The sequence below is a fragment of the Fusarium redolens genome, assembly GCF_020744475.1.
Source record: "Fusarium redolens strain MPI-CAGE-AT-0023 chromosome Unknown BKA55scaffold_15, whole genome shotgun sequence".
NCBI classification, from domain to species: Eukaryota; Fungi; Ascomycota; class Sordariomycetes; order Hypocreales; family Nectriaceae; genus Fusarium; species Fusarium redolens.
In genome coordinates, this window is record NW_025763678.1 from 684,618 (window position 1) to 698,812 (window position 14,195).

At 52.2% G+C, this 14,195-nt stretch overlaps 5 protein-coding genes across 5 annotated transcripts; 3 read left to right on the plus strand and 2 right to left on the minus strand.

The window, feature by feature from the left end:
- Positions 1–431: 431 nt before the first annotated feature.
- Positions 432–6,106, plus strand: BKA55DRAFT_543164 (uncharacterized protein; the record flags this gene model as incomplete). Its single annotated transcript, XM_046190558.1, has 3 exons — positions 432–934; positions 1,202–5,040; positions 5,172–6,106. The coding sequence occupies 3 exons, from the start codon at positions 432–434 to the stop codon at positions 6,104–6,106; spliced, it is 5,277 nt and encodes a 1,758-aa protein (XP_046045501.1).
- Positions 6,107–7,246: 1,140 nt separating this feature from the next.
- On the minus strand, positions 7,247–8,351 carry BKA55DRAFT_694130 (ribosomal protein S2, flavodoxin-like domain-containing protein; the record flags this gene model as incomplete). The annotated part of the gene is made up of 3 exons (XM_046200002.1): positions 7,247–7,509; positions 7,560–8,008; positions 8,182–8,351. The coding sequence occupies 3 exons, from the start codon at positions 8,349–8,351 to the stop codon at positions 7,247–7,249; spliced, it is 882 nt and encodes a 293-aa protein (XP_046045502.1).
- A 293-nt stretch (positions 8,352–8,644) lies between these two features.
- Positions 8,645–9,814, plus strand: BKA55DRAFT_741573 (uncharacterized protein). The gene is made up of 2 exons (XM_046201475.1): positions 8,645–8,765; positions 8,817–9,814. Exons 1-2 carry the CDS (start codon positions 8,720–8,722, stop codon positions 9,725–9,727), a joined length of 957 nt encoding a protein of 318 aa, XP_046045503.1. The 5' UTR covers positions 8,645–8,719; the 3' UTR covers positions 9,728–9,814.
- On the minus strand, positions 9,815–11,364 carry BKA55DRAFT_578032 (V0 complex, c/d subunit of ATPase). The gene is made up of 4 exons (XM_046193655.1): positions 11,172–11,364; positions 11,019–11,107; positions 10,079–10,968; positions 9,815–10,030 (listed from the first exon to the last, which is right to left on the minus strand). The coding sequence occupies exons 1-4, from the start codon at positions 11,201–11,203 to the stop codon at positions 9,947–9,949; spliced, it is 1,095 nt and encodes a 364-aa protein (XP_046045504.1). The 5' UTR covers positions 11,204–11,364; the 3' UTR covers positions 9,815–9,946.
- A 305-nt stretch (positions 11,365–11,669) lies between these two features.
- On the plus strand, positions 11,670–13,678 carry BKA55DRAFT_520386 (uncharacterized protein; the record flags this gene model as incomplete). Its single annotated transcript, XM_046188415.1, has 3 exons — positions 11,670–11,704; positions 11,797–11,886; positions 12,022–13,678. 3 exons carry the CDS (start codon positions 11,670–11,672, stop codon positions 13,676–13,678), a joined length of 1,782 nt encoding a protein of 593 aa, XP_046045505.1.
- Positions 13,679–14,195: the final 517 nt, after the last annotated feature.

Below are 14,195 nucleotides of genomic sequence, written 5' to 3' on the forward strand. Positions count from 1 at the left end.
AGGTATTCCATGCTTGTCTGTCCCGCCATGCCTCAGGTTGGTCTGGTTACTGGTAATTGATTACAGTGCACACTTGGACTAGCATAACATGGCAATCTAATGTTGTTGATGGTGGGATGGCACAAGCCAACACGCTTACAACTCTCTCTCTTCATATCAATCACTTCTCCAGTTCGGACTCGCCGCGTTCCCTCTATTTCTCTTTCCCTTCCCCATCCATTTCCATCTAGTCGTCTCGATCTCTCCCCACCACGCGCGCCGCCAAGATCAGCACAACCCACGATATGCGCGCCGGCTTCTCGAACCTCTGAAACGCTCGCTGCTAACTCAATGCCTTGATTGCCAGCTCCTCTATCGCTTTGAGCACCGTCAGCTCTGCCCTCTCCTGACGTGACGACAGGCAACGCGCCTGCGAGCGGCCTTGCCGTGCCATGGAGGCCCTGGAGTCTTCGACGTCCGCGGACCCGCTGCCACCAGCGTCTGGTCTCAGCGCGCCGCCCCCAGCCCCAGACCCTATACCATCACCTCCTCCAGCTGCGACTACTGTCAAGGATCCGTTGTCAACCAAAACGAAGGATCAGCAAAGGTCTCGTTCCGGCTCAGGCGCTGTCGCAGCCCCCAACGTAACAGCACTGAAGAAAAAGGAAAACACCAGCCCTGGCTTCTCGACACCCAGTAAGTGGCCTTCTGTTAGGTCCACCAACACCGCGCGCATGCCCACGACCATTGTTGCGAAACCCTTGGTTCCTCTCTCAGAACGAAGAATACACCAGAAGAAACCCACAACTCGAAGTCTCAAGGACTCCGATTCCAGCCTAGATAATCAGGGCAGTCTGTCCCGATGGGAGATAACTCCAGACGGTGGATCGGCAGGCCGTGAAGGACGTCAATTCACTGTTGCCAACGTCGGGAACAATGGTCGGATATATTTGAGGTAAGTGAAGGGTTAATATATCGTGTGTTTCTTCTTAGTGCCTCATTTATCTTATCCCTTGGGGAAAATGTCACTATACCAGCCACATCTCCGCTCTCCCTTCACTCTGCGGTCTTTGCTTGCGCTTTGTGGGGAGACGTCTTAGCTGAGCTCTTATTGTGATCCCTTCTACCCGTCGCCTTGGGGATAGCAACGTGGCTGGCAAGAAACACGACGCTCGCTCGTATTTGACGTCTGCGTTCCACAAACGACTGACTCATTCTCCAGGCCGACCGTTCGCCCTGCGTACCAGCGAACTCCTCAGCCTCAATTCGTCTTTCCGATTACACCTCCCAGTACTGCAGGCTTGGATGCAATCTCTAATAAACAGCTTCAAGACGAGACAAGCGAGCTCCACGTTAGTCAGTGGACACCAACACCGGAACCTTCACCATATGACGGTACCCGAGCATACTTCGATCACGATTCTCAGTATCCGCTCCGACCCGTGAAACATCGACGCGCTCTCTCCGATAGCACGGTTCACGAGGTGTCCGCTGCGAAAGATTCGGAACCCGGGGCCTTCAAGATCGTCATTTCAAAGCCATTGGAGGAATACCGACCTCGGACTATGGAAGATTTCGATTCGACTTCTGACCCTCTTCTCGACATTACGATACCTTCGTGGCGCATAGGAGTTCCCCGATTCACGGGAAGAGGCACACCAATGATTCGCGGATCTTCGTACGCTCCCACTGAGGAGTTTCGTTCAAGTAGCGCTTCGCTGCTGAGTCGAACTCAAGGTGTGCTTAATAGCTCTCACCCTGATATAACCTCATCAAGACGGCCGAGTTCTATGGCTGTACCGATGTTGCGACTATCTCGAAACATATCTGCCATGACTCAGACTCCTTCAACTACACAACCTTCTCGAACCATTCGCCCAAGCTATCAATCGAATTCTAAAGTCGAACCCGCCATGTTCGATGATCTCACGTTTAAGCCGGCCTGCGATGATCGAACATTAGTCAAATATTCCGCAGCAACTGGTGCTGTTATAGCTGCTACGCCACCGCGCCTCGTTGCCGAAATCACATCACCCAGTTTCCTCGATTACGAACTTATCTCGGACTTCTTTCTCACTTTCCGAGCGTTTCTGGAACCCGTGGATCTTCTTCGTATGCTCATTGCAAGACTCCGGTGGGCTTTGGCTCGTGATGATGAGACAGGCATGGTTGTTCGCGTTCGCACATTCGTTGCCCTCCGACACTGGATTCTCAACTATTTTATGGACGATTTCGTTGTGGACTATAACCTTCGACAGACTTTTTGCGAATTACTCAACGACTTTGTGGATGAACTTTCGCAATGCAACCGGTCTCGCAAGGTTCAACTGAAGATTCTCGGAGAGTTAAAGAAGTGTTGGCGAAGGGTTTGCGCATTGTACTGGGATAGCCCGAATTTTGACGACACTCTTGATTCCAGCGCTCCTATTACGCCTGGTGGTATTGCTGGACACCGTGATCCCAGTCTGGATCCATCTTTCTGGGACCATGATGATGGCGAAACACCCCGTATCGAAAGTCTACTGCCACTCAGAAGGAGTCCCGCCGAACGAACCAGTTTCATCGCCGATATTTCTCGAGCTGGCCATGCTGGAGATTCTGTGGTTGTTGAGCACCGACCCAGCACCCCTGAACGACAAACTGCGAGGGACTCAGCAGAACAGCAGACATCACCAATTAGCATGACCAGCATGGATATCATTTCGTGCTCTTTCCCCAACAAGATCAAACCAGCTCAGCCTCATCAGACGAACCCCCTGGCTGCTCATCCTGTATCGACTTCAGCTTACCATACTGGACCAGTAGCTACGACTCCTCGCGCACTTGTTGGCAAGCGTGTACGACCTCAAGCTGCTCACAAGCGCAACAACAGTCTGACCGATTCTCTGAGAGAGCACAGCACGGATAAGCTGTCATTCAAGGATCAGGAGTTCATGATGACAGCCCCATATGGAGGAAGTCTTGTCCGCGGAAATATATTACCTCCTGGCCAGGCTTTTGTCGATGTGGAACCCGATGAGTTTTCCACCAGCCTGGTGCCATCGCCCAACCTTCACCCTGAAAGCCGAAGCCTTGTCAAGGAAAGAATACCCGCTGGCGCGATGTCAGGTCACGGCATGAAGAAGCTTCTAGGTACCGTTCGAAGAGCCCTAAGCACTAGGGGACAAGGCATGTCTCCCACTCAGGGGAGCCTCGTCAGCCTCAGTAACATCGGTCCTCGTGGCGCAATAACGAATCGCATTCCTGGAACAGCCGTTGTACCTCAAAGCCGCCATAGACCTAATGGTGCTCGCCCTACTGTCAGAATCGACTTGCTTGGTGCTGAGATTGTGGAGGACTTCAAGAAGGCGGTGCGAGATGAGGCCGCTGCTGAGGCTGATCGTCGCGGATTGCCACCACCAATGTCTCCTAACCCATCTTTGACTCCTACTGGAGACTTTCACTACTCGGCTGCTCATATGGATACAACCACCTATGATCATATCACACATGATCATAGACATCGACCGGTTAGTGACATGGCCATTACTACAGGCAGCAAATCTATTGTGATTGTGGATGACACAACACCTTTTGATCCATCGCTCCTCCACCGAATCCCCAACAGCAATGCTTCTGTCGAGGCCTTTGCGGATACTTTCAAACTGACAGGGGGCGATCCAACCCCTCCGTCTACTCCTCCTGCTGGCAATGGTGGAAACACACCTCGACGTTCTTCATACCTCCTCAACCAGCATGTTGTTCGGCCATCGTTGGACGAAGATCCTCTGCCGCCATTTGTTCCTGACTTCGAGACCCTCGCCCCTGTCACTAGTGCACCTATGTCAGAAGATGGCAACCGAGGCTCATACTCGACAGCAGCTCGAAGTACCCGCAACCACCCTCCTGTGTCGTACCAGAACCACCGTCGCAATAAGTCTGGTAGGACCCATCGGTCTTTGAACTCGCTCCTTCGCCGCCGCAGCTCATTCACAAACGGTCTGATCCGTCGATCTACAGTACAGAGTTTCGATGCCACAACAGTCTCTGCCCAATCAGTCGCGGAACCTGAGCCCGAGGAGCCTATGCCGCCGCCTCTGCGAATTCTTCGACGACGACCTGGAGGAGACCTGCGAGCTGCCACGAACGTGGGAGAGCTGGATCCTGTTACGCTGAGGAGATCGCAGTCTGTTGGCTCCTTGACAACATACTCCGAGTCTATTCGTAGCTCTTTCATGCAGAGCCCTCGGGTGGCGTCTTTTGGTCGTGGTTCTTTCGGCCAAGGCTCAGTTGTCTCTATTGAGTACGTGCAGTCTAGAAGCGAGGCCTTCTCTGTTGGACAACTTGCAGACAAACCGAAGCGAGAGCTTTCATTATTCAGTACTCACTCATCCAAGCCAGCTATGCGCCCTTCGTTCGAAAAAGAGGCACAGAAACTGGCTCAAATTCCAGATGATGACGATGATGGCGGAATCGAGTCTGCTTTGGCGAAGCTTGAAGGCAAGCTTCCTGAGAGAAAGTCCCACAAGTCAGCTGTCAGCCTTCAGCCTCCCCCTCAGACAATTGGAGAGGTCATGATCGCTTCCGAGCAGTCAGAAGCGGATCGCAAGCGAAATCATCATGAACAAGAGCTGATGGTTAGGGAGACATTCATGCTAGACCCTGAGGATAGTGAACCAGAGCCTTTGATCGAGCCGCAAGAGCAGAACCTCTCACCAGAGAGACCTACAACCGAAGCAAGATCGTTCTTGACTGGCTCTTCGCGCGAATCCTACTCTTCTGTTCCTATCCTTGATCGAGACTCAGCGAAGGGTCGCCCTTGGACCAACATGTCCATTCTTGAGGGCTCAGATGAAGAAACAACGCCTCGTCCACACAAGACCGTCTTGTATACCGAAGATGGTGACTCGCAGCATGCCTCTTACGACTTTATTGAGAAGACTCGAAGCATCGAAGGTATCAAGCCTGGTGACACTGCTCCCTCAGTGGAGGAAGATCAATCATTCCTTGACGACGACAGCGATCTTTCATCAGAGATGTCTGCAGACGCTCTCGAATACGACGACTCTGAATACGGCCATGGTATTTTGCCTCGAGTGAAGCTTCCTGCTCATCCTCTCGGCTCACCGGCTCCACCTCCCAACCGCAAACCTCCCTCGCCTCCTATGACTTTGGTGCAAGCGCTGGAGATGTCTCCCCTCACTGCTTCACAGTCCCTGAGTTACACGAGGATCAAGTCTGGGGCCAGAAGCCGCTTCCTCCAACTCCTGAGACTACGCCTACCGCTGCCTACGTTCAGACAGATGACCAAACATCAACCGATGCACTTCGTCAAGTTGCCAAGGTGGACTCCTTCGAGAGCAACAAGTATTCTGCTCACTTGCCGTTCATCCTGGCTTTCGACTCGGAGATCCTCGCACAACAGTTCACACTCATCGAAAAGGACGCGCTGAACGAGATTGACTGGAAGGAGCTCATTGACATGAACTGGAAGGATGCTGCTCATAGCGACTCGCGCTCGTGGGTTGACTTCCTCCGTAACTCTGACGCCCATGGTGTTGAGGTGGTTATTGCTCGCTTCAACATCATGGTCAAATGGGCCATCTCTGAGATTGTCTTGACGCAAGGCCTGGAGGAGAGAGTGCGATGTATCACCAAGTACATTCATATCGCCACTCACTGCCGCCGTTACCGCAACTTTGCTACCCTCGCTCAACTTACCATCGCTCTGTCGAGCAACGAAGTCGCTAGACTTACCAAGACCTGGCAGCATGTCGCTCCTCAAGACTTGAAGACACTGCAGGACCTTGAGAAGTTGGTCACTCCTATGCGCAACTTCTACAATCTCCGCGCAGAGATGGAGATTGGTTCTGACCAAGGCTGCATTCCTTTCGTCGGCATCTATACCCACGACCTGCTTTACAACGCTCAGCGACCATCTGAGATGGCTGGCTCACCCACAACCCCTCCACTGATCAACTTTGAACGATGTCGCATCGCGGCCTCTGTTGTCAAGACACTGCTTAGGCTACTGGAGGCCAGCACCCGATACAAGTTCCAGCCCATTGAAGGCATTACTGAGCGCTGTCTCTGGATGAGCGCCTTGAGCGACGAGGATATCCGACGTCACTCAGAAATGCTCGAATAAGCTCTACAACCATGTGGTTTACCACATTTTCACAATTCATACACATACGGGAACGATAATAACGATTTATGACTCACCGACCCCAACGGCGTTTCATTTCCTATGTTTCAACACCACAAGAAGAGCATACCCAGCATGCCTTCACATTATACCCATCTCATAACTCGTTCAATGCCACCACACCGGGAGTTTCTCTTTTCTCCAAGACATACAACATAATCATCATTACAATCAACAGCATCTGGGACACAAAGCAAGGAGTTGGGCAAGCTATTTTGTGTATTTCACACGATTCGTCTATGGGGGTTTCTTATCCTGGTTTTGATCATACCCGCACTGCGCAAGCGTCATGTTGCGTCTGGTTCCTTTTTTTGGTTTCTTAATTCATAGAACGGCAAGTTTTGGATTCACTTTAATTAGTGTTAACGATAGGTGGGAATAAGGGGAGTTGTTGATATATCATGGGGATTAGGATGAGTAGATGTAGTGAGGATTGACAATTGATACCATGTTTACGATGAGTTGGTTCCGTCTTTTGTGAGGTCTTGTGCTGTTGACTACGTGAAGATGCATCACTACCTCGATGACACTGGTGCAAGCTCTGAGCGTCATTACTCTACAAAAGTTTTGCTAATAGGCACAAGACATCACAGGCATAATTTACGGCACTCAATCATGTCGTGGGTAAACCCAGGTCAGACGACTCATATTTTGACTTTTCTCGCATCAATACAAATTCCATAGAAACAAGGCGGGATAACTGTTAAGTCCATCCCCTCAGCAGCGCAGGGCTTTCCCTCTCCATCCCAAAACAAGGAGGAGAGTATCTTTCCCTCATTAGCACCGCCGAGTTGAAAACCTCAATTCCCACGGATGTTATTCGTAAGATAGTCAGCAAGAAGATTTGTGTTATCGAAAGGGGGGAAGGAAAAGGTTAACGTTGTCGAATAGTTTGATTGAACCACAACACACATCCATACGCTTTTCTGCTCTCTCTCGTCGCAAAACCGTTCCAAAAGTGTTTCAAATTCAATTTCTGTTTTGAATTTGCTTTGGTATCCTCTTTTTTGAATTTTTGTTTTACCAGTCAATGGCAGGCTCTTGCTGTCCCTGGCCATCACCCTCCTGGGCCTCAGTACCCTACCACTGAGACTCCTTGGGGGCTTCGGCGGAAGCAGCCCACTCGGTGTTGGCAGGGGCAGCACCCCACTCCTCACCGGCAGCACCGTCCCAGCCGGGGGCAGCGGCACCGGTGGCACCAGCGAAGCCAGCGGCGGGAGCCTCCCAGTCAGCACCAGCGGAGGCCTGGAAGCCGGACTCGATGGCAGCGGGGCCCTCCTCGTCAGCGCCGGGGAGCTTCTCCTCCTCAACCTTGTCCTCAGCCTCAGCCTCGGGGTCGCGGTCTGAGAGTTGTCAGTACATGTTGCTGGGGTTAGTTCGAGGGGAGACATACAGAAGTAAAGATCGACCATGACGTCCCAGGGGGTCTCGCGGTTGTAGATGGTACCACGGAGACGGAGGACCTCACGGGCGAGCATCCACCAGACGGCACCGATGGCGTGGCGACCCTTGTTGTTGGTGGGGATGGCAACGTCAACGTACTCGGTGGGAGAGTCAGTGTCGGCAAGGGCAATGACGGGGATGTTGACGTAGGAAGCCTCCTTGATGGCCTGGGCGTCGGTGCGGGGGTCGGTGACGATGATCAGACGGGGCTCCTTGAAAGATCGGGTGATGTAGTTGGTGAAGGAACCGGGGGTGAAGCGACCAGCGATGGCGGTGGCACCAGTGTGGGCGGCGAACTTGAGGACGGCACGCTGACCGTAGGGACGGGCAGAGATGACACAGATATCGGCGGGGTTGTCGACGGCAGCGATGATACGGGCAGCCAGAACGATCTTCTCCCTGTGAGATGCGCTGTTAGCGATTGTGCGCGAGAGTGCGGTGTTTTGGTTCAAGGTTCTCTGCCCCTCCTCCGAATAGCTTCATTTTTACGATATTCGAATATGCGCATTCAACCCCCTCCCAGACTATCTTGAAGCCCAAAATTCCACCCAAAAATTCCAATTCAAACATACCAGGTCTTGCCGACGTTGATAACGTTGACACCATCGGCACGGGTCTTCCAGAGGTAGTTCTCCATGTGAACCTGAAGGTTCTTGGAGCCGAGGTGGCACTGAGCAGCCAGGAGGGTCTCAATGTCCTGGCTGGTAGCGTTGAAGAGGGCGGGCAGGTTGGAGGGAGCCATCTTGACGGATTATCTTCTCTTGTCTTGGGTGACGAAAAGGAAGGATGGCTTGGAAGGTGACGGCGAAGAGGATTGTGGTGTTGCGTACAAAGAGTCGCAAATCGGAAAGTTCGCGACGGAATTTTGAGACCACCAAAATGTGTGTGGTGGGAAGCCCTGATGGCCCTGGATGCGCTAGGCCAAACATAGGCTAGCCGGGAGATAAGAGATGGAGGTGCAGTATCTCCACGTGATACCAAAGCTAATCCGTTTTGGTACTCAACGGGCTCCTGGTACGGCATTGGCAGGGTGGGCTAAGGAAAATTTGGGGCGGGCTTTGGACGACAATCCATCAGTTTCTGATATCAAAGCAGGTTGATGCTTCAATCATGCCCCCTAGAATACCGGCGCTGCCGCGCTTCGGCTCATTGAACCGTATGTATCTATCATAGCCATTAGCTTCTTCAATGCTAATCAATTGCTCAGTCTGCCTCCGACCCGCCGTAAAGCCCGCTACCCCGAACTTTCTCCCCATCGTTCAGACAGCCAACTTGTCCCAGCGTGAGAAGAAGCGCAAGGCGAAGCAGGATCCGTACCGATGGGCTCAGGCTCAACAGCGAAAGGCTGCCAATGTGCAACGGCGTGAGGAGCTCGCCCGGGAGAGGGATGAGGCGTGGGGTGATCCCGTCAAGGGAAAGACAACTCCCTTTATAGAATCTCTTGAATCGGCCGGTCAAGAGGCTACATCCCGTGTTGCTGTGGATGGAAGTGGAAACCCGCTCGCCGAAGCACATGAGCTACCGACTTCCCCGGAACTACGAAATTACTTCCTTACCGACTCGGAACTCAATGAGGCTGTCAAGCATGCATATACCCTTACCAAGCCCATGATCGGCGTGGTCGAGTCACAGATGGAACCCGGAAGTGGAGAGGATAAAATGAAGCAACACGCGCAGCGTCACCAGAAGGCTCTTGAGGCTCTGCGCCGTATCACATCGCTCAGCAACAGTAGCGCAAAGGACCGCTTCCACGCCAACGTGAGACGAATCGTTGAGGAATTTGGCCGTCACAACACAGACAAGGTTCTGCGTCCCAAGCCAAAGTCGATTCACCCCAGCACAGTACCCATGCCACCCCGATGTGGTCCTGATACAGGCAGCTCTGAGGTTCAGATCGCTATCTTAACAACCAAGATCAACAACCTCTCTCAGGCTCTGCAGATCAACAGAGGATACAAGGATAAGCACAACAAGCGAAACTTGAGATTATTGCTGCACCGCCGACAGAAGCTGATGAAGTACATGGATCGCAAGGAGAGGGGAAGTGAGCGATGGACTCACATGATTGAGAAGCTGGGTCTTACACCTGCGACATGGAAAGACCAGATCTCGTTGTAAGACAAGGCGGGAGCTGAGACGATTTTGTAGAATAACTTGTTTCTCTCTATGTACAATACAAGCCACCTGAATGATGGAGCGACGATGCCGCCTTTTGCATCTACCTATCTGTCCTTTGCGCCAGTGTGGGAACTAATCCGTGCCATTACGAGCTCAGTTGCTGCTATACTACACAAAATCCTGCTAAAAATGAAAACGATGCCAATACTCATACTCGATTTAAAAGACGCTGATGTAGTTGCCGATGCGCTCTTTCTGGTTCTGAGCTATGCATTCGGCAATCCAGGTAATGTTGCGGATTTCCTATGATTTGTTAATTTAATGAGAGATACTCGTGTAGGATTTACTAACCTGTTCTCGGAGCTTCACCCAAGCGTAGACAATGGCGTGAGTGAACTGCCTGGTGAAAGCGTTCTTGGAAATCTCCATCTCCTTCTGGTAGAACATATCCTCCAGGGTCTTGGTCTCGCCAGCGCCTCCGCCCATGTTTCCAGGCCCTGAGGGACCGCCGCCAACTGAGATGGCATCAAAGAAAGACTTGTAGTCATGAACACCATCAACAGCCAGGCGAACACCTTCAGGGTCCTCAGCTCGAGAGAGCATGAGAGTTCCTTCAGGGTACAACTTGCCGAAGTTGGGGTAGAGCTTGTTACGGTCTTGCTTGGAAAGATCTGTGCCGAAAGAGTTGAGTGTGATGTTGATGGCTCGGCGGTCAGCCTCGAACTCGAGAATCTCAGACATGACCTCAGCAGTAGGTGTTCCAGCCATCTCAGGGTGGGTATTGACAAAGTTGTAAAAGTCCTCAAGGTAGTTCTTGTAGAGTGTGTTTCGGACAATCTCGATATTCAACTCGTCGAGATCCTGGTGGCTAAGGCTGCCCTTGAAGTATGGGGCGAGAGGGGTTTCGATAAGCACACTGTTGTAAAGTTCCTCGATGTTTGTAGCAACGCAGAGAACAGGCATGGTCTCGAACCATCCCAGAGGATGGCATCGCTCAAGAAGCTCACGAGTATCCCGCTCATGAAGGGTCCCTGTGATGAGAAGGGCGACGTTGTCGATCATGTAGCCGTAGGTGACGTAGTCCATAAAGGTAGCAAGGGAGCCGACAGCTTGAGCGCGCACATATCGGAATTCTGAGATGAGCTTGTCGGTCGTCTTGGCTGCGAGGGCTGAAGTCGAGGGGTTAGGTGGTAGGGAAGCGAGGAAGTCACCGTAGGAAGGACCAAGCTGAAGCTTGAGATCTTGTAGTCGTTAGTATAATGAAGCTGGTGATGAAGTCATCGTCGCGTACCATCGATCGTCTCGCATTGAGTCAAGTTATTGTAGGCAGCGCCTGTGAGAAGACCGTTGCGGTAGCCTCGGACAATACCTTCGACGTAGCTGTTCCTTATGGTTAGTCTCCAGAACCACCCGTATGAAGCTCCATGTTCAAGCTAATACGCACCCGCCGTTGACGTTGTAGAGAAGACCCTCCATCTTGATTCTCGTTCGTAGTAATTCGTTCGGCCTTGATCTATCGTATTTGAGGTCTTGAGAATAATAGGGCGTCTTCGTGGCCGAGGCGATGAATTAACTGGATTGTTTAAGTTGGCCGCCTAACAAACCTCAGCCTGCGACGCAAGCTTGCCCAGACATCTTGTCGCGAGCGTCGACACGTGAGTGGCCAGGAGTCAGTGGCTGGGGGTACGTACCTGATGCAGAGGCCGGAATTAAGTGGCTCCGGCAGCCGAAGAACCTGCATCACACTTTCCGCGCCAGGACCAAGACCAAAAAAATTGAGTGGAGCCTTCTCAAGCTTCATCTGAAATTTTTCCATCGCCAGCCCACCCTCGATCTTTCCTTTCGCAGCCGCGCACAACGAACCGGACTGTGCCTCGCGAGGAAGCCACGACGCCAATCGATTAGAGCGAGAACAGAAGGAAGGAACCAAAACTAATTTACAATGTCGCTCTTTGTGCTTGCCGAAACGCCGGCAGGGTAAGTCGCGACCCTCGACCTTGACCTCGACCATCAATTCATGATGGCGAGGCCGGTGCAGGTCTAGGAAGGCATGAGCTAACAATTGACAGCTACGGCCTGTTTAAGGCTACTGATAAGAAGATGCTCAAGAACGAGGAACTCGCTGCTGAGCTTGGACGACCTGAGAAGGTTGTTGAGATGTAAGTTTTTTGAACATTTTTCATTCGCGAAACGTCTCCCATTGAGCACGTTAAAATGTCTTCAGTGACAAACTGGACGGTTGCCAATTGGAAAAAGACCATAAAGAACTTAACTAATATCTTCCCCCTTAATAGGCTCAAGCTCAAGAAGTTTGTTAAGTTCGACAGCGCCGCTACCGCTCTCGAAGAAGCTGCCTCCCTCAAGGAGGGCAAGGTCCCGGAGCTTCTCACTCAACTCCTCGACGACCTCAAGTCCGAGAAGAAGGCTTCGCTCGCCGTTGCCGACATGAAGCTGGGCACTGCCATCTCTAACATGCCCTCGCTCAACATTTCTCCTGTTTCTGGTTCCAACACCATGGACCTCTTCCGTGGCATTCGAGGTGGATTGCCCAACCTCATCCCTGGTCTACTTGAGGAGAACTTTGACCGCATGGCTCTTGGTCTTTCTCACTCCATGTCGCGTCACAAGCTCAAGTTCTCTGCCGACAAGGTCGACTCCATGATCATCCAGGCTATCAAGCTTCTTGACGATCTCGATAAGGAGCTCAACGTCTACGCTATGCGAACCAAGGAGTGGTACGGATGGCACTTCCCCGAGATGGCCAAGATTCTCAACGACAACTTGGCTTACGCCCGCGTTATCCTCGCTGTTGGCATGCGCACCAACATTTCCGATAGTGATCTCTCTGAGATCCTTCCCGAGGAGATTGAGACTTCCATCAAGGCTGCTGCCGAGATCAGCATGGGTACTGAGATCACCGACGAGGATCTTGACAACATTAAGCTCCTGGCTGACCAGGTCATTGTCTACTCCAACTACCGAACACAGCTGTCCTCTTACCTCGAGAGCCGTATGCGCGCTATCGCTCCCAACCTGACTGCTCTCGTCGGCTACCTCGTCGGTGCCCGTCTCATTGCGCACGCTGGCTCTCTCATCAGCTTGGCCAAGTCTCCTGGTTCCACCATCCAGATTCTCGGTGCCGAGAAGGCCCTCTTCCGCGCTCTCAAGACCAAGCACGACACACCCAAGTACGGTCTCATCTACCACTCTTCACTCATCGGTCAGGCCACCGGCCGAAACAAGGGTAAGATCGCCCGTATGCTGTCCGCCAAGGCTGCTCTCGGCCTCCGCGTCGATGCCCTTGGTGATGCCGAAGACGACGATGACGAGGAGGAGCGCGCTATCCTTGGTCTCAGCAACCGTATCAAGCTTGAGAACCACCTCCGCAAGCTTGAGGGCAAGCCTCTTCTGCCCAAGGGCGCCAACGTCACTCCCTCTGGTGAGATCGTTGGTGCTGGTCAGTTCACTCTCAAGGAGACCCGCCGATACAACGGTGACGCCGATGGTGTTGCCGATGATGAGGAGACCAACGAAGCTACCCCCGCTAAGAAGCTCAAGAAGGCCAAGAAGCTCATCGAGGAGGTCGACGAGGAGATGAAGGATGCCGAGGATGACAGCGACGACGAGGTTGCCACTCCTGGCAAGCCCAAGAAGCTCTCCGAGGCCGAATACGAGCGCCTTGCTGAGGAGGCCGGTATCTCAGTCAAGAAGTTCAAGCGCAAGTACGAGCGAGGTGACGTTGAGCTTAACGCCGATGGTACACCCAAGGTTATCAGCAAGAAGGAACTCAAGAAGCTGCGAAAGGCCGAGGAGAAGTCCACACCTTCCAAGTCGCAACCCGCTGAGGAGACTGATGGCAAGAAAAAGCGCAAGCACGACGACTCAGAAGACGAGGCCGAGCCCAAGAAGGAGAAGAAGCAGAAGAAGAAGAAGCGTCACTCTGAGGCTTAGAGACCCTCAAGTAAACGTCCGCGGCGCAAGTCGTGACGATGCTGAATCAGACACAATTGTAGGACTTCGAGATTAATCAGTCTCATCCTACCTGCTTTACTCGTACTCGTCTAAACACTGACGACGAACCCGCTCCAATACGAAAGATCACATTTCGTGTCAACACAACAACAGACAATTGGACGGTTCCCGATGTGTAGATATATGATACCTGAGAGACTCCTGGCATGGCATCTTCTGCCCGCACCTTGTTTCCTGGCTGGCTGGCGTTTGGGTGGAGGGCATATTGGCGTGATTTGGTTTTATCCCTTTTTCGTATTTTCAACTTGACCCTCTGTCCCCTCCCCGTCCCCTGGGTGGATGCGTGGTGACTTCTGGAGAGGAATTCAATATGCTTTGATGTATCATTAAAGGAGGGTGAACAGAGGGTTATAGAAGAGAAAATTGTCAAGTTTAAAAGTTAATCCTCAAGTTTGGCCTGCTCTGGACATTGTGATTGCTAAATGAGTTGAAGTCG